Genomic DNA, 24,266 nt, shown 5'->3' on the forward strand with positions numbered 1-24,266 from the left:
AAAGCGTGCCCAGCAGAGTTTATCTGTATTTGAAAAAGAGGGGTTTTGTGGTTGTTGTTGTTGTTGTTGTTGTTGTTGTTGTTATCCTTGTTGTTCTGTTGTTCCTGTATGACTGTTTGTTCAGAAACCTCAAACTCTAGGCCTGCAGGCCACACCTTGTCTAAGGCAAGTTTTGTTAGATCAATTCTGTGTTAAAAAAAAAGAGTTGCCAACATGAAAACAAAAAGGTTAGCAGCTATTGTGTGGAAGTGAGAAGTAGCTGACCCTTTTCACTGCATGGGCCTTGGGCAGCCCCTCACCATCCCCATCCGGCACTTGTCACTAACTCCTCACGTCTGTCTGGTTCTTTAACATCCTCATCTTCTGAGTATATTTGGAAAACTGGAGTATGTATTCGCGAAAACTATCACTTGTTTTTGTTATTCTGGACTGTTAAGTCCTGGTGACGGGAACTCGATCTCGTTCTGTAAAATGAAATATAACCTCATATGTCCACATGGTGGACACTTTATTATCTTGAGGGTCTCGAGAAGCCAAAGGAAGCAGAATCTGTGCTTTGAACAAACCGGGAACCACAGAGTCCATTGTTAGAAGCTTCTTTATCATAAATGTGTGCAGGCAGATTTCTAGGTCGTCAAGAGGCAGCACTGGTGTTTAGAGTTGGACGTTTACTTATAAATCTGCATGTAGCTTTTTGGTAAATTCAGCTCCACCCCCTAAATCAGTCTGTGGGAAGATGGAAACATATTGGTTACTGTTGTGTGAACTGGAGTGTATCAGCCCTTAGTTGCACTTCATGGCCTTCATTAAGGTCTTCAAATTTTTCCTGCCAATAGTTACAAATGCTCTTCTGGTATTTCACATATGGTGTGCATAGAAAATGCTAATATTTGGATGGCATGCTGGGGTCCAGAGGAGAGGCTCCTTGTGGTCTGAGGCAGCCTGTGTACACAGAGCTGAGGTATCCCCCAGCGTGGGCACGGTCTTTGGGACCCTCTGATCTTTGGTTGCAAAGTTTTAGTTCTTTGACATCAGCTTTCATTAGTGGGTGGATGAGAGCCATTTCATTGAATAAAGTTGAATATCTTCTGCCTAACATATTTTCCCCTTTGACCCGTGGGGAAGATGTATCCTCTCCTTCATTGTCACACTCCCTCCACCCCCCATGAAAAGATAAAATGAAAAAATTTTCAAAGAAATGTTCTTTTTTATTTTTTTAAGTTTTTAATTTTAATTCCAGTTAACACACATTGTATCTTAGTTTCAAGTGTACAGTAAGGGAATTGTATTTCAGATTAGAAAAAACATTGACATGCTTCTAATACACAGTGTTGTGTATTTCTTCAGGAGCAAGAAAGTGATCAATTATGCTTTTCAAAATGTTTCAGCAGGAAAGTGCAATTTGGTCAGGGATTTCAAGATGAGCTACATCTAAATGGCAGACATATTTTGTTTGATCAACACAAATGTTTTGAAGTTGTGTGTTTAATTAGTTTGAAACGTTTGAAACACCAGTTTGAAACACCAGTTTGAAACGTTTGGAAACAGGGAGATCTCTTATAAAACTCTGTATGTCCCGACTCTTTCTAAAAATCAGATTGGCTGGCAGTCCTGGACTCACATTGCACCATGTGGACAGCCCCCAAGGCTGAGGTAAATGGGCACACATGCTCCTGTGCTCAGTCTACACCCCTCCTTATGTACATTCCAGATTATTCCATATGGGCAGTCAGTTTGAGGATCCTCCACCCGCCGCCACTATTGTGAGGTATGGGCTTTGTCTGAACCATTATTTATTTGTATGAAAACAAATAGAGGCGTGTTGTGATTGGGGAGGGTACCCAGGGTACTTTTCCTCTGTCTCCTCAGCCGAAATTGCTGTGGGGATAAATTCAAGCTGCTATCACAGTTTGCCTCAATTTAGATTTACACTTCTATGTTGATAGAGTGGATGTTTTATACACCTAGATATAGCCCCTAATAGGTGTGAATTCTAAGCAGATAACTATTCATAGCCACAATTAGCGTTTCCAAAAGGTGTCAAAATCACTGCTTTCATTGTGATAAAGCAACTTTAAAAAACACAGTTAAGCAGAACAAGTTTTTTTTTTTTTTTAAGATGTAAGCAGTTAATGTCTCCTTAAAATGAGTTAGAGACCTCTGTTTGAGTGAGTATTTTGTCCTTGATTTCTCTCCAGTCAAGGTGTCAATTATGTTTAATTTCTTTGAAATAATAGCAGTAACTATCACATCTTGAATACCAAGGAGTTGGCCCAGCATATAATCACAATCTTACTTAATTCTTACAATGAACCAATTATGTACATCTTTACCACCCCTGTTTTACAGATGAAACATTTGAGAGCAAAAGAGGTTTAAACAACTAACTTGCCTGAAGTTATACAATTGTGTGTGTATACACATATGTGTTTATGCCACATATTTATGTACATGTACACACAGTTAATGTACACATATTCTGTTTCTTCCACATCTCATGATTTTAAACTACTCTCGGGGTGCCTGGGTGGGTGACTCAGTCAGCTCAGTCATGCAGCTCTTGATTTCAGTTCAGGTCATGATCTCATGGTTCGAGATGGAGCCCCACTCTGGGCTCTGTGCTGACAGCATGGAGCCTGCTTGGGATTATGTTTCTCTCTCTCTCTCTCTGTCTCTCTCTCTCTCTACCTCTATCCTGCTCGCATGCACGCTCTCTCGCTCTCTCTCTCTCCAAATACATAAATAAACTTAAACTATTCTTAACCACCATTCATAGTAAGAAATGCTAGTTCATTTCAGGGCTTAATATTTAATACATTGTACTTCCATAATATCATGGTACAAACCAGTCAGTACTAACCCTTATTAAATTCAGTACATTTTGATCATTTTTTCTTTCCTTCATTTGCCCCCAAACAAACACACAGACAAACAAAAAACCAATGCATAGCACCTTGAATGGAACATAACCTGAAGTTTGGGAAACACTGACTTAGAAGCTAGATATCAGGGAATCCATTCTTGATGGAGCAGGTGAGAGAGACCTTGGGTGAGAGACACTTGGTAAAATGAAGCCACACTACAAAGGGATTTTCCTAGTAATAATTCATGTAGGCAAACATTTGTCTTTGTGTTCATATTTTACCTTACAGTAGAAAGATCTTTGCTTTATTTTCCACTAAAATGATTACTCGAAATTCTCTATTAAACATTTTATGGTGGTTCTTATGTATGCAAATTATACCTAAAATAGACAATAATAATCAAATGGGAGGCAGGGTGAGTAGAGCTACAGACACAACAAAAATATCAGGGTATTGATACTGTTGAGGCTGGGTCATGAGTATACTGGAGTTCATTTATTTTGTTTACTTTGTATGTGATTAGAATTTTTTCTAATAAAAAGTTACTTTTACAAAGTAGGACCACCATGGTCTTCCGTTTTTTACTAAGGTTCACGGTTGAGAACGGACACATCAAGGTTGGATGTCTTTACTTTCCTCTGTAAAATATGAATAGTAAGTAGCCAGGCTGACAGAAACTGGTGGTTTTTAGGGTCTTGTGATGCCAAACTTCTCTAAAGTTGGGTTTCTCAAATTGACACAGTTCACATTTCTGGGTGGATAATTCTTTGTTTGTGGGGACTGTCCTGTGTATTGTAGAGTGTTTAGTGACTCCCTGACCCCTACCCTCGAGATGCCAGTAGCATATCTATAGTTTCCCTTTCTCAGTTGTGACAACCAAATACCTCCTCAGACATTGACAAGTGTCCATTGAAGGGCACAGTCTCCCCCAGTTGAGAACCACTGCCCTAGGGCCTGAACACATCACCTCACCTGATGTATATGTCTGGCTAACCTCTGATCAGAGATCTCAAGCTTCCAAGAACCACATTCTGCCCAGGTCTCAGGCTAAACCAATTACAGATGAGGCAGAATAACAACTAGGGATAGATTTAAAAATACCAGACTTAGCTTAGGCCGGGTCATTTATGTGAAATTGGGCAAGTTAATTCACCTTTATCTATTTTAGTAACCTCATGTGTGAAATGGGGATGGTTACAGTACATGTGTTTATATTTATAAAGCACTTGGAGTCTTGCCTCACACACATTAAATAGTGTGTGCTATTAATGTCTACATAGAACCCATTGCTGCCAACATGATGGTTTGGAAATCTGGGAGATGAAGAGGTCCCCCAAAGTGCTGTATTAGTGTCCTATTTAGTTATTAGTGTTTGTAAATGTTTCTGAGTGCTTTGAGAATGTTCACGTAGAATGCATAGTCAAATTTGCTCCCCGAGTAACCTGTGATGTAAAAGGAGGAAGTGTGCTGCAGTGCAGTTGGTTTTTAGAACTCCTTAAAACAGGGGCGCCTGGGTGGCTCAGTCGGTTAAGCTTCCGACTTCAGCTCAGGTCACGATCTCGCGGTCCGTGGGTTCGAGCCCCGCGTCGGGCTCTGGGCTGATGGCTCAGAGCCTGGAGCCTGCTTCCGATTCTGTGTCTCCCTCTCTCACTGCCCCTCCCCCATTCATGCTCTGTCTCTCTCTGTCTCAAAAATAAATAAACGTTAAAAAAAATTAAAAAAAAAAACTCCTTAAAATGGAGTGACTTCATTAGATCAAACCATACTTTCTATATGAATTTACCTATGAAAATAAAAATACAACCAGCCACAGGCAGACGGCATGCTGAGCACTTGGTCACTGGCCAGGCATCAGTGTTTCTGTGACTGGATATAAGGAGCCACAGAGCCCAGCCTGGGATACTCCAGAACGAGATGTCTCCATTCGAAAGTTCATCTTTTCTCTTTTAGACGTGGGACAGTGGTGAATCACTTCTCTTTCCTCTCCACTGTTGTACCTTCAGTCTTACTCATGTGATTTTGGCTGGGGCAGAATCAATACCATGCAAGCAAACTCCAGGAAGATTCTCTTCTCTGGAAAAACACACCTTATCCTTCCTATATTTCTTCCCCTCCATTTATAAATATGCTCAAGAACTTTGCAACTTAAAAGTAGTTTTCATTGACTCTCCATCGACCCTCCACCCATCTCCAACCACTATCCTGTCTCTCTCATTCTAAATTATTGAAAGAGAAGCTGATTCTTGCTGTGGCCACTTCCTTGCCCTCTCATTACACTTCCACTCTCCTCAATGTGGCTGAAGCTTCCCAAGGACTCACTGAGCCTGGCATGATAACATCACTGAGGGCACAGCCCCAAAGGCATCTTGAAGGTCTTGATTCACAGTATCTTGTTCATGCTGTCTCTTTCTCTTTCTTATTCTCATTCTTTCTCTCCCTAGATGTGTATTTTTTAAAAATAGCTTTAGTGGGATAAAATGTACATACCACAAAATTCACTCATCTAAGTGTACAATTCAGTGAATTTTAGTAAGTTTACAGAGTTGTGCAACCATTACCATAACCCAATTTTAGAATACTTCATCTCCATAGAAAGAACTCTCCTGCCCACTTGCGGTCCCTGTGCATTCGTACTCCCAGCCCCAGGCAATCAGTGTTTTAAGTTTTTCTCCACTCCCTGGCAAAATTACACACTCGCCATGCCCTCTTTGCTTTCATAATGTGGTCCATCCATGCGTTGTACTGGGCCTGTCATGGTGATCCCTTTCTGGCCGTAAGGAATTCATCTTCCTCTGCTCACATCTTAAACATTGGGCTTCTTGATCCTTCTCTCTACCCCAGTGCTTTCTAGATTTCCGAGTCATTTCATTCCCTTCCATGAATCACTTACTGTGCTGGGCTTTGCCGACGTTATGGTGCTCTCCCATACCTGCCTCCTTCCTTGTCTGCTAGGTAAACCCTTTTTAATTCAAGAATTACATTGGATGCCACCTGTTGTAGGCTGTCCTGTGAAGTCTCCTCATTTCCTAACCGTTGGTCATACTTCTCCGTAACTGTACATTGAAGAGGTGTAGCTCATGAGCTCTGACCAGAAGGCAATCTTGTTGTCCACTTTGTCCCCTTAGATGCTTTCTGTGGAGCCCTTTCCTGCTCCTGGATGAAAACCCAGGTAGCCCCATCCCCTCTATTTTTGATGGTGCCTAAATATCAGACATAATCTCCGTCAAAAAATTAAAGTCCCCTGTCCCATGTAATAGTTAAAACTCAGAACTTGATTTGAAGACAAAACTAATCTCCCTCCAGTGCTTACCTGCTGCAGAGGGGAAGTCTGCAGTCCAAGAAAGAAAGAATTCTTTGGCTTCCCCTTCACACCTGGCACCCCTAACTTGCTAATTCCAATTCAGCTTAGTGTTTTGAATGGGAAGAGAAGAGGCCAGCCCCTTTTACTTGATTGATTCCATTATAGTCGTTTGGGATTATGGCACTTCACACTTGCCAGGAATGCAGAACTGGTATTTTCTTTCATGGGTTCATTAGAGATCCCCCCAATTTGGGGTATGTTTCCCCCTCTAATTGTGGTGATGGACTCCCACCCCTATCTGGTCACCTCCTACTTTCTCAGCCACCAGAAATCCAGAGGTACCCTTGCTTCCTTGTGGAAGGTGTCCTCCCTCCCAGCTCCCCACCCCCCCAGCCCCCCGCAACCACCCAGGTGCTTCTCCTGCTTGGAATGTATGGCACTGCCTTTCCCCAGCTGCTCCCCAGTGTGTGTCTGGCTCGTAGGAGACGACATGCACTCTGTGCCCCTAACATCTTCTAAGATCCATTTCCTGTTCTGCTTCAGCCTGCCCTTACTCTTTAGTATGGTCCTAGACCGCTGCATCCCCCACAGTGCGGTTCTGTGTCCTTAAAGCACAAACCCCGTAGGTTAAAAGAAGTACCTTTCTTTCTCCCTCCAAGGGGGTGGAACTTACCAGAATTCTCTTCAAGGAAACTTCTCAAGTTCTTCACTCAGTCTCCAGAAACCTCTCATGTGAGGAAGGTCCTCAGAGCCAGACAAATGGTTTTGCAGTATCTCCTTTGAAAAATTGTTCTTCATTCTGTTCTGTTCTGGAACCTCCCTTTCATTTGGGATGTAACACCTGCTATATCTTGGTGACCCAAGGAACTTCACATGAACATCCTGTTGCAGACCCCTCTCCTCCAGTTCAGAATCTTTTGTTAAAATGTTTCTGGATCAGCATGCTTCTTGAGGGCAAAGATGATGTTTTAATTCCAAACGTCCTCTGTATGTGTGTACCTGATATGCTTGTAGGCCCTCAGTGACTGTTCTCTACCCAAAATTATGAGGGAAGGAATAGAATGGCTTTGCTGGAAGTGCAGACATAGGGTTCCTGTTAAATGCTGCTTATATTCTAGCCGGAACACCCTTTCTAGCACTTTTTAACCCCCTTTTACCTCTTTCTCCTTGATTCTGGGCACCAAGAATTTTTTTTGATTTTATTGACAATGAATACTTTTATTGATTCCAATAAAATCATTTACACATTTTTGACCTATTATCATGTTAGAAATGACTTTTTTGGGGGGCACCTGGGTGGCTCAGTCGGTTGGGTGTCCGACTTCAACTCAGGTCATGATCTTGCAGTTCTTGAGTTCAAGCCCTGAGTTGGGCTCTGCACTGACAGCTCAGAGCCTGGAGCCTGCTTCAGATTCTGTGTCTCCCTCTCTCTCTGCCCCTCACCTGCTTGCTCTCTGTTTCTCTCTCTGTCAGAAATGAATAAACATTAAAAAAATTTTAAAAAGAAAGAAATGATATTTTTCTTTGAAAAGTATTTGTTAATGTTTTATAATTATATGTTTTTGTATTGAGAAATCAATATATGTATATACATTGAAGAAAATGTATAGAAATATATAAATATATAGTTATATATAAATAATATATATTATAAATTATATTTATATATAAAATAATGCAGAGTGAAAAGTATTTTATTCTTCTATTCCCTGTTCCCAAGTGAACAGTTTTCTCCCCAGAAATAGCTGCTCTCTTCAGTTCTCATATCCTTCGAAACTGTTCTCCGGGCTTACGAATGTATATAGATGTATGTTTTTTGTCCGCATACAAAAAGTATCAGACTTTTCACACACTGTTTTGCACTTTATGTTTGTGACTTTGTGTGTCTTTGAGATACCATGATTTAATCCCAGATACAGTTGATGAATTCTTCTTAATTCATACCTGCAACAGGGAGGGGGTGTTATCACAGTAAAATGCTTAAAATCAAGCAAAAGAGTTGTTTACTTAAATAGCCCAGTCCTTTCCCTTTATAGAAGAAATTTAATTTCTTAAAAATGTAATAAATTTTAATGCATTATCACTTATAAAACTAGCTTCAATTACCAATTCTATTAATACAGACTTTTAAAAACATACAAACCACCAGCTCCTACTTTCTGGTTCCCTAATGACTCCATTGCTTCATTCCATTTGACACCTAATATGTGAAAAAAAATATGTAGAAGATACACAGCTTCTGGCATCATTTTTTAAAACAAATATCTTGACCCATCTGTGTCTCGCTTTATTTACCAAAAAAATGGGAGTGATATTATTGAGCCTCGTGGATCATTGTGAGGATGAAATGAGTAGATGTATGAAGCAGTGCCTGGCAAGTAACAAACACTCAATAAAAGGTTATGGTTATTATGTTACTATTCATTTTCCTTTCTGAAATTTTGAGAATTGTCTTTGTAGAAATCATTTCCATCATGTTGTTACTTAGCTATTTTAAAATTCTAAATAAATGTACGTGGCAAAGACTGTTGTTATACAGACGTAGGAAAGGTGCGTTGTTCCTCATCAACATGTCATGAGATCTGCAGTAATTTCCCATCTGATAAGAAGGAAAGAAAACTCATGTGACATGTATGATTATGAAAATTTGTCTTTGTACATTTTATTCCTGTTTAATTTGGAAAATCTCAAGGGTAAAAATATGTCATAGAATTTGCTTATCGTCTAGTTTTCCTATTATTACTAAATGTGGTAGGGCCCAAAAACCTAAGTCCCTTAATTAGGGCAAGGTTCCTTTCAATAGAGGTATGAAACTAAAAAAAAAAAAAAAAATCCCAAAGAGCACCTTAGGTCTGACTGTATTATAAAAACATTAGATAGTGTTGATCTTTTTCAGGGATGAAGCTTCCACTAGAAAATCCACAATTTTGTTGAAACTTGGACTTGTTCCAAAACAATAAGTATTGTCCTGAACATACCACAGCAGTCAACATTGCATGCCAAGTAGTCACTCTTTGTTGGAGAGATGTTTGTAAAAGAGAGTGCCCTGGAAATACCCATGTTCTTTTGAGGCTTAACATCAAGCAAGAGAATTGAAGTAAGCCCTCTCTGGAGTATGCTTAAGAAGGGTTGACATTTTGTCTAATATTTTGAAGCAGGAAGTGGCTTGGCATGTTTTGGTGGCTGTGTCTTTTCTCCTCAGTGTGCATTTGACTGAAGCCAGTGGAACCAACTGAGAAATGGATTTGTAATTCTTCCTGACATATCGTCAGTGAAAATCTCTTTGAATTGAGGATAGAGAGATCTCTTCAAGTTGCCAGAGAAGATCTCTTTGAGTTGAGGACAGAGTAAAGGAGACTCTAATACCAGCACACGGCAGTTCACAGTGTTTTGGCAACATTTTTATATAGCTGACTCATGGACTCGATGTGTGCACAACGTGACTCCGATTCTCTTTCTGCCCATGTACACCGATTGCTAAAAGGACCAAAAGAAAAAATTAACTGGATGGCAGAGATAACATGCCTCACTATAGCAAAACAGCTTCATAATTTCAGCTTCTTTGTCAAGCCTTCAGCAGTAGCCTTCTCAGAACATTTATATTTTTACAGATTTTTTTCTCATTTCAATCTGTATAATTTATATTTAATTCTATTTTGATAAACTTCTATTAATTTCTCCATGACAAAAAAGCAAGAAATTAATCTCTAAATACATATACATTCATATGCATATGTGTACGAATACATATGTGTGTGTGTGTGTGTGTGTATATATATATATATATATATATATATATATATATATATATATATATATACTATCTGTGTGAAAGAAATTATTTTCTATGTAATAAAGCAATTGTGTACAAAACAAAAGTTAGGTTATATCAGTCAATGTGTATTTAGGGTAGTAAGGTGGGTGGATCCATAGGTTTGGCTTATTCTCGGAAGGGTCCTTAACCCACAACAGGTAATAAATCACTGTCGTGGTTGTTTTTTTGTTGTTTTGTTTTGTTTTGTTTTGTTTTGTTTTGTTTTGTTTTCAGATTGTAGTCTAGTTCAAGAGAGAAGCCATAGTCAAAACAACCATGATGGAAGGTATTGGAAGTGTTGAGCTTGAAGGAATATCAGGTACTGTAGGGGTCCACAGGAGTGCAAGATGACTTCCAGCTGGCATTTGCTGTGTTTGCTGATTGTGCGGTGTAAACGCAGAACTTCTGGTGTGAACTTAACATCAGACTGAGCACATTATTACGTCCCCTCTCCTTAGCTACTAAACATTTGTGAGCTGTAGGGAGGACGTTTGTGGAGTTGTCAAGAATCTGGGACTTGGAGCCCAGCATTCATGTAAATTGAATTCCCAGCCAGTTTGGTTCCAGCAGGAAAGAGGTTTGGTATGCAGAGTAGATCACAGCATTTCTGGAAGATGTGAAGATTATGAATGAACGAATGATAATGATTGTGAATGAAAACAAAGTGAGTAGACGATGCCTGATTTCTGATCTGGCAGGATGTGCACTCTTATCAAGCCCTTAAACTTATTTATTAGTTGACTATCATAGTGTTATGGTTGCATTCCATGACAGTGATGTCACACAAATTCTGGAAGAATCAAAATACAAACTCCAAAGGCATCAAACTTTTATCCACTAATAATTGAGTATTTTACTACACAAGTCTCTAATCTGCTCAAAGGTGTTTTTTGGTTTTTTTGGGGGGAGTGGTTCATGGGGCTTGGAAACAATATGCACTCAATGAATGGACTTTGTTTCTCAGATGTCATAATTCGAGGGGTCTTTTTGCAGATGTGAGAGATATGCTAAGCAATCCTTCTAGACAAAATTGCTGTAGGGTTTGTCTCAATGAAAAAAAGAATGCTCATTTGGTGCCTATTACTCTGGTACAAAAGAAGCCAGATCATTCTCACGCCTAAACTTCCGCCACATAAAGAAACTTAACTCTGAGCATTTGCCAAGAGTACATTCAAAGTTGCTCATATACTTTTAATATTGTAAATATATATCAATATTTCATGATCTGCAATCTTAGTAGCAATTTCATAAAGTATATGACAAAAGCCACAAATGGCCTCTTCTTTTAGAGCAACCAGGAACAACTATTTAAAGCATTTTTGGTTTTGAGTCCAAGGTCTAGCATTTTTTAGCTCAGCTGACATTAAGAATAGATAGTACAGTTGTCAATATGTACTGAATTTGGGGGCTATTTAAAGATTGCCATGAGAAACGTGTTGTGAATATATTAAGCTGTTGCCCCCAGATGCAAATGCCTATTAGAGAAAATTCTAAAGGCTATCTATTTTTTCTTTGATTTAAAGCATTCCTTTACTAGTTGAATATTCCTGATATGGCAGATGACATTGTGATTTGTATTTGTCTTGCTTAAGTAGCTTCCTTTATATTTATTTTAGCTTGGTGATTTCACAAGTGGGACAAGATTTTATGTCCTTTCTCTCTGTAACAATACATGGCAATGATGAGAAGTCAGATCATGATTGTATTAATTACTCTCATTATTTATAAAGTTAATGCCCTACTTTAGCACTCATTAAAAATGGGCAACGTCATTTTTAAAAATAATGGTCCTGAATGATGTTTTATCTCCAAACCTTATACAGTGTATTTCTGTGTGTGTGTGTGTGTGTGTGTGTGTGCATATAAAAGAATATTAGGATATATGTTTTGCTTCTCTTACGTCAGATAGATTGCCTAATATTGCTCAGCCTCTGATTTCTATGAATTTGAAGGTAAGAATGAAACTGGCATGTTGCAAAATGTTTTCTTTTCATCCTTTTAAGCCTGATGCAGGCTACAATATGTCTGATTTGAATGTTTGCTACAAATCCTATCATGGCAATTACTGGTTAACACTGCACTGACTTTTCAAAGGGCTTTATCTTGATACTAATATTCTTAGCCAAGCAAAGAAGGTCTATAGCCAGGCATTATATATCTGCAGTCTCATTTTATACCACACTCAACCTGGCTGCCTGCATTTCATCTCATTAGCTTTCTTTTTGTTTTAACAGCAAGCCATGGACCCTTAAGACCCAAGGCCTTTGCATATTCTATTCCTCATGTCCAGAGATGAGTGCCAAAATATGTAACCAGCAGTAGGGCATGGGCACTGACCAATCACAAGTGACATGGGCTAGAGCAGGATTCTGGAAGCCCCCTGCAGAGCCAGGTATTAACCCTTTAGGTTGTGGATCCAGGGTGTTGGGGTGGGGTTCTAGGGAAATTCTTGGGAGATGAGGTGATAGGTGATTGGACAAGGTCCAGAAAGTGACTACTCACCTGCCTCCTTACCATCTCAAAGCCATACCAAATATTTGTCTATAGCTGAAAAATCACAACTCTGATTATATAGTCTCTTCTTTTCTCATTTCTTCATAGGACCTTTCCCTGACCTTACTGAAGGGGGCCATGGTCATTGAGTCTTTCATACAAACTTCTACTTCTTCATTATACCTTTCATAGTGTCTTGTTTACAAATACTTTGTAATTATTTGAATCGTGTTTCACTCCCATTAGGTTATGGGCAGGAATTCCTGAGGGCAGGAATCATGGAATTATCTGACAACCTAGTCCCCACTGTGTCTTCCTTGAGAATTGAAATCCCAGCCTCTAATAGGTGCTTAATAAATATTTGTTGAATGAATGAGTTTACAAAAAAGACTTTATAGAACTTCTTTGAACACATTTATACTTTTAAAATGCAGCAGAGATGCATGTTACTTTGGGGATGTGATGTTGGGAAGATAACATTTTTTTTAAGTTACCATCTTTTTAATGCCTTTAAATACATTTTCCGGAAATGATTTTCAAACGGTGGCTAGATCCCAAGCTGTGACTTATCTTTTCGTTCTAGTAGAAATGCTTTCACTCACTTGATGTCCGGTACAAAGATTTAATCTCCTGAATTGAATTATTCATTGTTCTTAAAGCTCAGCAAGAAACATTAAAACTTAAAACTTGAAAGCTACTACTATATATACAGGATATTTGGAACATTGGAGCAACCAATGATGAATGAGCTACTGTCCTACCTTCAGAGAGTTATCAGTCTAGTAATTTTCTCCTTATCCAATTACAAGTATTCAGAACATTTTATTTCTCCATTGCAATGTCAGAACAGAGGCCATTTATTTTGTTCGCTATATGGTATGTAGCAAAGCCTCTCATATATATGTGGATTTTTTAAAACTCAACTTGGGGCTTAAACTCACAACCCTGAGATCAAGAGTTGCATGCTCTACTGACTGAGCCATCCAGGTGACCTTGGATGCTTTTTAATAATGATTATGTTGATGGTACTACAGGATGCTTTGCTAAAGTTTGTCTTTTTGTTTTCCTGAAAATTCCAACTACTTGTACTTTTTACGTCTGTTATTTTGTTATTACCAAATGCTTTCCAAGTTTGATTTAGTGTATAAACTGGATAGCTTTAACTCCTCAAAGGAAGAGATAGCAATTCAATTACTGTTATACTTCTCAAGCCCTTCCTGTTTTTAAGACTTACCCACTGTTTCCAGACTGTAATACATCTTGCAATCACTCCAAAACGTTTTATGAATCTTCGACACATCATGTATAATATTACTGCACTTCATGTTCCCACCTCTTTTGTGACTGTCATTCTATTTTATTTGAGAGTTTATTTCTTCCTTTTCTACTTTATGTGTGTGCACGTGCATGTGTACATGTGTGTGAGTTTGTGTAGTTTGTGTTACCTTCTCATTATTTCTGGACTACTTTTCTCATATCTCATATGCATGATTATGGTGTTTATAGTTGTCAGTTATAAGTTACCTGTAATCTAGAATGATTTCAGTTATCATTCAAGTTAGTAACTGAAAACAATCATGGACACAAAATGCACAACTGATTGAGAAGAAATAAAAGAAGGAAGGCTCGGTATCGGAAAGCCTTTGATCCAAGTAGGGAAACTCAACCACTGGAAATACTTGAGAAGTGTAATGATTGATGGGGACAGAACATGTATCTCCACTTGTATGCTTAAATCATTGAGTAATTTCAACCATCAGTCTTTTGGGGTCTGATAGTATTGAAAATGGCTTCAAAAACTCTCAGGTTCATGTGCCTGCTGTGACAGACACTATGCCTTCCCCAGACATACTGTCTAGTTTTTTTATCATGTCAATGCACACACCACTTCCAGTTGTCACCATATACATTTCTTTACCTGAAGGCATGTTTTTAGCAGTGGAGCCATTATGCTCTCCCAGGGAGAGATTAGAAGTGTTGGGTAATTAATACTCCCTGAGGATAGCCTCCAAACAGTGACTAATGGGGACTGGTGTATAAGTACCCCAGCTCCCTTGTCCCTGGGCAAGGATAGCTCAGGGCAACTCCACGATAACTGTTGGATGACTCTGTGGCATCTATTCTGCCTGGGCTGGACCTCCAGAGTCTCCCCAGTGGGAGTAAGCTCTAGTCCTACACAAGGATCAGTGACTTTATTTCTTACCCTTTATTGGCTGCCTTCCTCCCCTGTCTCATTGCTTCATACCCTGACTCTTTTTGTCCTTCACCACCCAGGCAGACTGCTTGCACTTGAATTCATTTAGCAATGTTTGCATTAGGGGAACCCAAGACACAAGCAGTTGGTAGTAATGGGGCAAGTGAGAGATGGTCATAGATACCATGATACAGTAAGTTACTCACCTGCAGTTCTTAGAACAATTGTAATTCCACCTGTTTCATATTCCCATGGATCAAGTCATACTTAAATCCTGGCATTTTTGTTGTGTTTCCACCACTTACATCCCCCCCAAGAACATATATTAGATTACAAGTGCATAAGAATACCACTAGAGGAATGACTGATTTAATATATTATTTTAAGTGTGTAACTTACAGGTTATCACATTTTCACTCATGGCATTGTTATTATTTGGACACACTTCATTCTGGCTGAATACATCACAGTGCATGTCAGGATCCCATGATAAACCACCATTGTCTTAAGAAAGCTGACATTTTCTCTCTTGCTCAGCAACAAGTAATGTCGCTCAATTCATAGCAGCTGCTGAATCACAGTTGTACACCTTTTCTGCTAACATGGATGATAGTCAAAGTCATTAATTCTCCTGTGTGGAACCAGCTGAGTGTCAGCAGTCCAGAAAAGATTCTCCAATTTTAGGTGTGCATATCTAGCTTACTTGATCATTAACCATAACATCAACTAGTGTCAAATGGCCACTGAAAGTGACACAGGGTATTCAGATAATTATTTTCTCTCAATCAGCACATTGAAGTTTATGAGAAATCAAGAAAGAAGAAAATCATTTCATTTGCAAGATTCTCAGACCAAACAATTTCCACCGTTCACATTTTTGGATCTGTTTTATGTAGCATATGCAATTAGGGGATTTCTGCAATTGTATCTGAAAAACAGGCTTAATTTGAGTATTGATAATGCTATTTATAATTTATATATCTTATTAGGGATTCAGAGACACTGCAAATGGTGCTTTAAGATGTTTGCTGATTTGACTCTTAGTTTCACCAAAATGTTATCATTAGAGAAAATGAGAAAAGTTAGAATTTTAGGGTAATATGTTATTTGTTCTAATTATTATCTATCAAAAGTTTTAATATTTAATATGTTAATATTTAATATTTTAGTATTGTGAACATCTATAATTCTGTGAAGCTGCTTCTATCTGCATATCCATTATATAAAGTGTTTTTAAAGTCTGTACACTTCATACATCTCTTTTGTATCAAAACAGATTCAGTTCATTTCAGAATTTTGAGTGACCATGATGAATATAGTTTTATGAAAAGAAGAAAATCTATTTTTAAAAGCAGTATGTTTTTTTTTTAAGCCTAACTTCTTTGTACATATATTTTACAGATTAAAGGATTTACCTGAAGACAAAGCATTCTGTTCATCAGAGACTGGACAAGAGTTACTCTTGCTTTTGGCAATTAAAGATGATGTTGTCATGGAAACACTTGATCCTGCTTTCATTCATTGGCTGCCTAGGAGGTAACAATAAGCTGTATTTTCTAAATTGAGGTTGGAACTCTACTTGAGTCCTATGTTAAATAATTTTTAAATGTTGAAGTAATACTCCACCAGTAGCAAAGAAAACAAGTATTTTTCCCAGAAGGAAATTTTCATTCCTTCTGAAAATTGGATTCTCTTTCCATCCCCCCCGTTTTTGCAAGACATTTTATCCTCATAGCAAATATAATGACACCTAAGAATATAGACCTACTGTAGTAGTATGATTGAAGAGCTAATCAGAATTTGAGAATGTTAATTCATGACTTTTTTCGCAAAAGGAGCTAAAATTTGTAATCTCTCATATACAAAGGAGAATATAAGTTTTAACGCCAGTATTTTCATATCTAATCTTAAAAACAATATGATTTTTACTTTAGCAAATAACTTATTTTAGGGATCAAAAATTAACATAGGCTACTTTTTTTTAATTTTTGGGAAATTTAAAATCTAGAACAAAGTACAAAAATGGATAATCTCATATCTATCATACAAAAGAATCTACTGTAAATTATTTGACCTTTCCTTTTTTTTTATTTTCCTTTTTTTTTATTTTCTAAGTTAGAGAAGGATTTTTTAAAATAGAGTGGTATATATACCACAATTAGTTTTTTTGGTTTCTTTTATCATTTTCCTTCTTTGCACCTATAAAGGTGCTAACCAGCACCTACAAAGTTGAAGGAATAGTGTAATGAATACACACATATGCACCATTTATATTTTCTGTATTTGAATATTGTGCCATTTTAATGTATTCTGTGCGTATGTGTATAAGTGTGTGTGTGTGTGTTTCCTTTATTTATTTGGCTAACCCATTTGAAAATAAATTACAGGGGCCATCACCTCTTACCCCTAAAAAACATAGCACCCATCTCCTGAGAAGACAACCAATTTTCTACCTAAACACAGTTTCTTTATGATACCTAAAGAAACTAATTAAAAAAGCACGCTGTCATTTTTCCTTTCTAAGAAGACAAATTGGTGTGGAATGAGGCCAAATGCATTGTTTTTGGTTTTTGTTTTAATGTTTTTATTTATCTTTGAGACAGAGAGAGAAACAGAGCATGAGCAGGGGAGGGGCAGAGAGAGAGGGAGACACAGAATCTGAAGCAGGTTCCAGGCTCTGAGCTGTCAGCACAGAGCCTGATGCTGGGCTTGAACTCACAGACTGTGAGATCATGACCTGAGCTGAAGTCGGACGCTCAACCGACTGAGCCACCCAGGCGCCCCCAAATGCATTGTCAAATAAAACACGTGTTACTTGAAGACATGCATATATTGGAGTAGATTTTTGAGCTCTCATGTCAGACTTAAAACATTCTTCAAATGGTTAAATGAAAATCTATGGCAAAAAAATTCATAAATCAGAGATTATAAATTAAAACCTCTACCTTTTAAAGTAAAGTTTTTGGTTTTTCAAAGTGGGTGTTCCTTTTTAATGTCTCAGTCTTGTTTTTTTGTTTTGTTTCGTTTTTAAAACTTGTTTATTTATTAAGAGAGAGCAGGAGCATGGGTGGAGCAGAGAGAGAGGGAAAGAGAATCCCAAGCAGGCTCCACACTGTCAGCGAGAAGCCAGATAAGGGCTCCATCTCACGAAATGTGAGATCATGACCTGAGCTGTAATCAAGAGTCAGATTCTTAACCGACTGAGCCCCCCAGGTGCCCGTCAATCTTGCTTCCAAATCACTTTCTTTGACTGCTACTAATCTGCATTGAAGAACAAAGGACCAACTGTTTACAGATTTCTGCCTTTTCAAGTGATCATTGGAGAAAGATCAACACAGAGATCCAGACTAAAATATTTTTTTTCTTGAATTCTTTTCTTCACTTACACAGTTTCAAATTTGAGTCCTGTTGTTGTAGAGGGACCAAATTGAAAGAGATTGTACTACAGCAATATTATTATTCACCACAGCAACTTTCATAGGGCAACCCCGAAATTTTCCAATTTTTTGAAATTTTCCAGTTTTTTCCAATTTGCCAATTTTCCAGTTAATTTCCAATTAATTTTCCAAATAATTGAAAAGAAGAAGATACGCTCAGAAAGTGAAAGTGTAGCAACAGAAAATGAGATCAGTTTATCAGCGGTGTAAAATGTTAAGTTATAATTTTATATAGTGTTCAGGTTGTATGTATTGTTTCAGCATGTTTGAGAAATGTTTTACAAATTTTATTTTTGCAAATTTATAGAAAAAGCAGTGTCTGTTTTGCTAAAATCTTAGGACTTCATAAAACAAGTTAAAGGTCAACTTGATTCTCTGGATAAAAAAGGTTTTATATTGATAAAAGTTTGTTGATAAAAAAAATTTAAGAGGGAGGCACCTGGGTGGCTCGGTCAGTTGTGTCTGACTCTGGATTTCAACTCAGATCATCATCTCACAGTTTCGCGAGTTCAAATCCCACGTTAGGCTCCATGCTGACCGTGTGAAGCCTACTTGTGATTCTCTTTCTCTCTTTCTGCTCCTCCCCTGATATCTCTTTCTCCCTCTCTCTCTCCCAAAGTAAATAAACCTAAGAAAATTAAATAAAAATAAAAAGCTTTAAGGATTTTTAAGGAAGAATTATATTAATTGATATATGATACATTTATACAGAATGTTATTTAAAGAATTGATCATCTTTATAATTATGGAGAAGAATTCGGCTCTTACCAATTTTCTAAAGACTGTTGATTATATATAATACTTTACCTACTTTAGTACTCCTCTAGGATCTATATAAAGCTTACTTTAAAAGATTGGTTTGTGAGTGTGATATTCTGCTAACCAGTATGGGTCATCGTCTATGTTTTAAAGTTAAAAATCTGTTCATGATTTAGGGGCTACCTCGTAACAATGGCAGGTAAAAACCCACTGTGCAAATTTGCTTACTTAGAGTAGTGTTTAGCCAATGATATAAATCCAATAAATGCAGCAAATGCTTGATAATACGTGTTTGCTGTCTTCTCATATTTCAGCTTTTCATTATCCATTATTTTGTGCAGTTTTTCATTTCCTTTTATTGTTTTATATCTGCATGTTTCCCCCACAACAAAGAGGCAAAAGTAATTTCTAGCCAGGACTTTTATTCTAGAATAAATTTGATTGATTTTCTTCTTCTTCTTCAAAAAAAAAACAAACCACTAAGCTTCATTCATTCTTTTTTTTAATTTATTTATTTATTTTGAGAGAGAGAAGTGTGTGTGGGGGGAGCTCACATGAGTGGGATTGGTGCAGAGACAGAAAAGAGAGAAAAAGAATCCCAAGAAGGCTCTCTACACAGAGCCCTACATGACGCTCAATCTCTGGAACTGTGAGATCATGACCTGAGCCAAAATCAAGAGGCAAGATGCGTAATGGACTTAGCCACCCCGATGCCCATAGGCTTCATTCATTCTTAAAGAAATACTTTTTTGGCATCTGTTTATTCAACCCATATTGTTTTCAGTGAGGAAAATGGACAGAGCTCTTTGTCCTTGGTGCTTACATTCTGGCATGTGACGGGGAAAATGCCATTGAATTAGAAGATGCTAGTGCACTGGGGAAGAAAAACAAAATATTGTGAGTGTGGGAGATTGAGATGTGGGTTGCCATTTTAAATAAGATCAGTCCTCCTCGAGAAGGTGATATTTGAACAAAGACATATAGGTGAACAAGTTGACCTTGTAGATATTTAGAGAAGAAAGCTCCAGGCAGAGTCAATAGCCCATGCAAAGGTTCTAACATATGACAAGCTGGGTGTTCTAGAAGCAACGGGAAGGCTGGCATGGTCAAACCAAGAGAGAAGCGGTAGGTGAGAGCCAAGGGGCCCTGTGGCAATGGATGCAGCAGAAAATAAAGCAATGGCTGAGAATGAGTAAATGACAATATTTAGAGCTTTTGCCCTAAATGGCCCCTAGTAGACACAGTATGTTTGAGCAGAGAAATGATGTGATCTGACTTATCTTTTAAAAGGACCTTGCTAGATGCTGTGTTGTGGATTAATTGTAGAGGAGCAGAGACACTAATTACAAGTTAATGTAATAATCAGGCAGGGGGGTGATGGTGGCTGACTCCAGGCTGATAGCAGCTGGTCAAATTTGGGGTGTATTTTGGAGGTAGAATCATAAAGATTTGCTCGCAAAATAGATGTGGGTATGAGAGAAAAGGATGAGTCAAGGATGGACTCGAAGGCTCTCTGTCACCTTGTGTTTAGAGCAAATTATCTCTGTCCATATCCAGAAGTGTGCCTCATGGAAGGAATGAAGACCCAGCCCAAAGCACAGGTAACAGTTTTCCACTAAATAGTGGGTAAAAAAAAAGTCAATGTAATGGATCATGACCACTGTTTTTTATTAAAGTAGGTAAATTAGAATTAAAAAGGGATGGAGTAGAATATATCAGCATGCACTGGTCATTCAGTAAATATTTTCTGCTGAACACTTCCAGACATTTGGAATACAGCAGTGAAACAAAACCAACAATACCCCAGTCCTCCTGGTGCCTTCCTTTTAATATATGTGTGTTGAGTCCTCATGTTACATATATTTCTTACTGAGTTGCTGTCAAAAATGTTTAAGAGCCAGAGACCTAAGTAGAAATGAAAGACAAAAGAGAACCCTCCAGCATTTTGAGAAGAAGCCAGAAAAGGAAGGAACATGAGGGTGAAGAAAAAATAGTAATGACAGCAAAGTTAATAATACTAACAATTTTTTAATGTTTATTTTTATTTTTGACAGAGAGAGAGACAAAGAGCAGGAGGGGGAAGGGCAGAGAGAAAGAGGGTGAACACAGAATCTGAAGCAGGCTCCAGACTCTGAGCTGTCAGCCCAGGGCTCAAACTCACGAACCACAAGATCATGACCTGAGCCAAAGTCCAATGCTTAACTGACTGAGCCACCCAGGTACCCCAGTAATACTAACAATATTAATAAATGGAACCTCATTCATTGAGGTGCTTTACTTAGCTCATCTAATTTACAAAAATACAATGAGATAGATATTATTTCTATCTTAGAGACAAGGAGAACAGTCTCTAAGTTTTTAAGTAACTTTCCTAATCTGTGTGGTTATATCAAGATTTTTATTGTCTTTGAAACCAAAGTGTAGTCCCCTAATCACTAGTATTTACTATTTCAATAATTTATTTTCTGGAATAAAGTCAGGGTATAGGCCGTGGAGTAGGAATCCTCAAGAGCTCAAGGAGATTGTTGTCTCACTACTGAATTACTTATTAGTTAATTGCTTAACTATAGGAGAAACTCTAGATGTTCACTGTCCAATGTGGAAGCCACTAGCCACATGTGACTAGTCCATATTGAGATGTACTGTAAGCACAAAATGGGCACACGAATTTTCCTACCTTGGTACCAAAACTTTTAAGATTTAAAAACATCTCAGTAGTTTTATATTGATTAGAGGTTGAGATGATAATATTTTAGATATATTTCATAAAGTAAAAATATTAAAATTTCACTTGTTTCTTTTAACCTTTTTAAATGTGGCTCCTAGGAAATTTAAAATATGTGTGGTTTCCATTATATTATTTTGAACAGCACAACTCTAGACATTTATGAAATAGAAACCTGACCATTTTGCAACTGTTTTTACCATGTAACTAGCCCAACAGGAAACCAAATGAATTAAGGAATTGGGATTTGTTGATTTCATATGAAAAGTTGTAAATACTTCCTGAGAGTGTTTTGCCTACAAATACTGAATCCTTTGTAGGTTGAGTTCAGATTTCAAGTGTCGTAGCTTGGTGAATGTAGACAAGTCCTTAATGAATGCATTTGGAAATTCTAGACTTCACAGTCTATATTCTGTTGTGGTTTTAGTTTTAATTTCCTAGTGGGACTAGCTAAGTAAATATCTCTTTTGGAAAGAGAAATTTCCTTGGGTAACTAAAATTATTGTTGATGCCTAGTTAAAACACCACCATGGAAAATACTGTATTTCTGTAAAAGTTCGAAGTTATTCTTATTTCATCAAATTGTTCTTTTAAAATTTTAGTGAACAACCAATACATTGGGGTCTACTAATACTGTGTAATACCTAGAAATGAGTTGTGAAAGTAAGTAGCCAATAATCTAAGAAGAGAGGATGATCTTCAGGTGTCCTTGACCTTCTTTTCATGGATATTGTGGTAGTGTCTCCAACGTCTACTCTGTTCTGCAATCATGAAACAGCCATGAGACTTGGAAGAGATTGATACCCTGCAAAGCTCCAAGATGGACCTGTCTCATTTGCCCCAATGATTAGCCTAAGCTACTGAGCTCATGGCAGTTTTTTTACCATAAGATTTTATGTTCGCACTTTGTGGAAAGTGCCCTATATCCTAGTGTGTCCAAGTGAGGAATTCTGAAATCCTGATTGCCGTAGGTGGCCATCCTGCAATCACTGGCAGGGGCGGGGCGGGGGGGGGGGGGACAAAAAAAAAGCCTGAGGGAAAAGCTGATTCTATGCATACAGATCAAACATAGCAGAAAGAACCAGCTCTTCAGTGATACTATACTTCCATGGCCCCACCCTGGCTTAAACAGCATAAAAAGCAGTAAATGCCCTCCTCCAACACATGTGCCCTCCCCAACCTGGCCCAGTCTTTATTCTTCAGAGCTACATTAACCCCTGAACTTCGTTTGCCTCTTCCAAGACCTATGAAGATAGCATATGTTTCTCATTGCATCCCGAAATCTGTTATAACTGAGAACATAGATCATGCTTTAGGAGATGATTTAGATCATCTTGATTAAATAATTGATTTTTATTTATTTTTTTATTTTAGAGAGCTCATGAGCTGGGGAGAGGGGCAGAGGGAGAGAGAGAAAATCTTAAGCAGGCTCCATGCTCAGTGCAGAGCCTGATATGGGGCTTGATCCCATGACCCTGGGGTCATGACCTGAGCCAAAATCGACAGTTGGATGTTTAACCAACTGAGCTATCCAGGCGCCCTGATTAAATAATTTCTTAAAAACTGTTGATACTGTAATTAAGATGAAATGTATGATCACTAAACATGAGCCTTGGCTTCCTTTAACAGTACAGATTTAGTAATGGACAGCATCTACAAACAACAAACAACAGCCGTACGTTTGGGCTGCGTTTGAAAATCATATGCTCTCCAATAGTTTGTGGGTAAAGGATACAATGTCTTCATGTGCCCCAATCACACATGCCATCCTGTTCTTTGTCACCTTAATGTGAATCACTTTCTGTGCCAGTCTTTCATCCCAGTCGTGGTTAAGGAAAGCTTTAAAAGCAAAATAAACTTGTTAAGTCCCCCCTGAAATATTTTTCATTTGGTTTAATGATGCCACACTTGTAATCACTGAGAAAACGAGTTTGGTGTTGGATGTGGCACTTCAAGTAAACTGTTGCCATAATCTCAAATGACTGTCATTTCTTCTGCTGTGTTTGTGTGCAGTGTAGTATGATTTGATGGCACTGATACTGGTGAAATGGAGATGTTGCTGATCTCTGCTTATAAATCTTGACATCCTCCCTGTTTTCACCAATAAACTTATTTCAAATCATCCCTCTCAATTGCAGCACCCTAAATCTTGAATTGCTTTTCATTTATCCCATTTACATCTTGACAGTCTATCAGAGTTTGAATGTGAAAATCTGGAGAAAAACAAGGCAGGCATTGTTGGTGTATTTTGTTCTTATAACCGTGATCATTGATAATTCCACCTATTGGATTTTTGTAAGCTTGATGGTGAGTAAGAAAGAGTTTGGGGGACTTAAAAAATAATGTGTTTTGGAAATGCTATTAGAGTTCAGTAAACACATAAGATTAAATAAAACCCACAATTTTATTTGGCTCTTAAAGTGGCCATTGTCTCAAATGCATCTGTTGATTAGTTCACTGACTCCTAGAAATGCAGTGCTAACCAATTTAATTGACTGTTGCCTAAGTGATAAACTGTCTTAAAGTACTCATCACATAAAAGTGTTTTTAAGTACCCTTGTGCGTATTTTGTCTTTGCATGAGATATATGAGCAGAGCTAGATGGATTGGGCTCCTATGTAGGAGTATAGTCTTAACTCATGAATGATGGTGAACTTTGAGTATAAAACAAACACACGC

The 24,266-nt window shown here is 37.9% G+C and overlaps 1 protein-coding gene across 3 annotated transcripts in view; it reads left to right on the forward strand.

Annotated features, from left to right (window-relative positions):
- Positions 1-24,266, forward strand: part of CNTN3 (contactin 3) — a 340,674-nt gene that overhangs the window by 70,922 nt on the left and 245,486 nt on the right. For all 3 annotated transcript variants that reach the window (XM_058726205.1, XM_058726206.1, XM_058726208.1), the window contains exon 2: positions 16,068-16,202. In XM_058726205.1, the coding sequence (XP_058582188.1) occupies positions 16,148-16,202 (55 nt within the window). In that variant the 5' untranslated portion in view covers positions 16,068-16,147. The remainder of the gene's footprint in view (positions 1-16,067; positions 16,203-24,266) is intronic.

This window comes from Neofelis nebulosa, chromosome 4, assembly GCF_028018385.1.
Source record: "Neofelis nebulosa isolate mNeoNeb1 chromosome 4, mNeoNeb1.pri, whole genome shotgun sequence".
NCBI classification, from domain to species: Eukaryota; Metazoa; Chordata; class Mammalia; order Carnivora; family Felidae; genus Neofelis; species Neofelis nebulosa.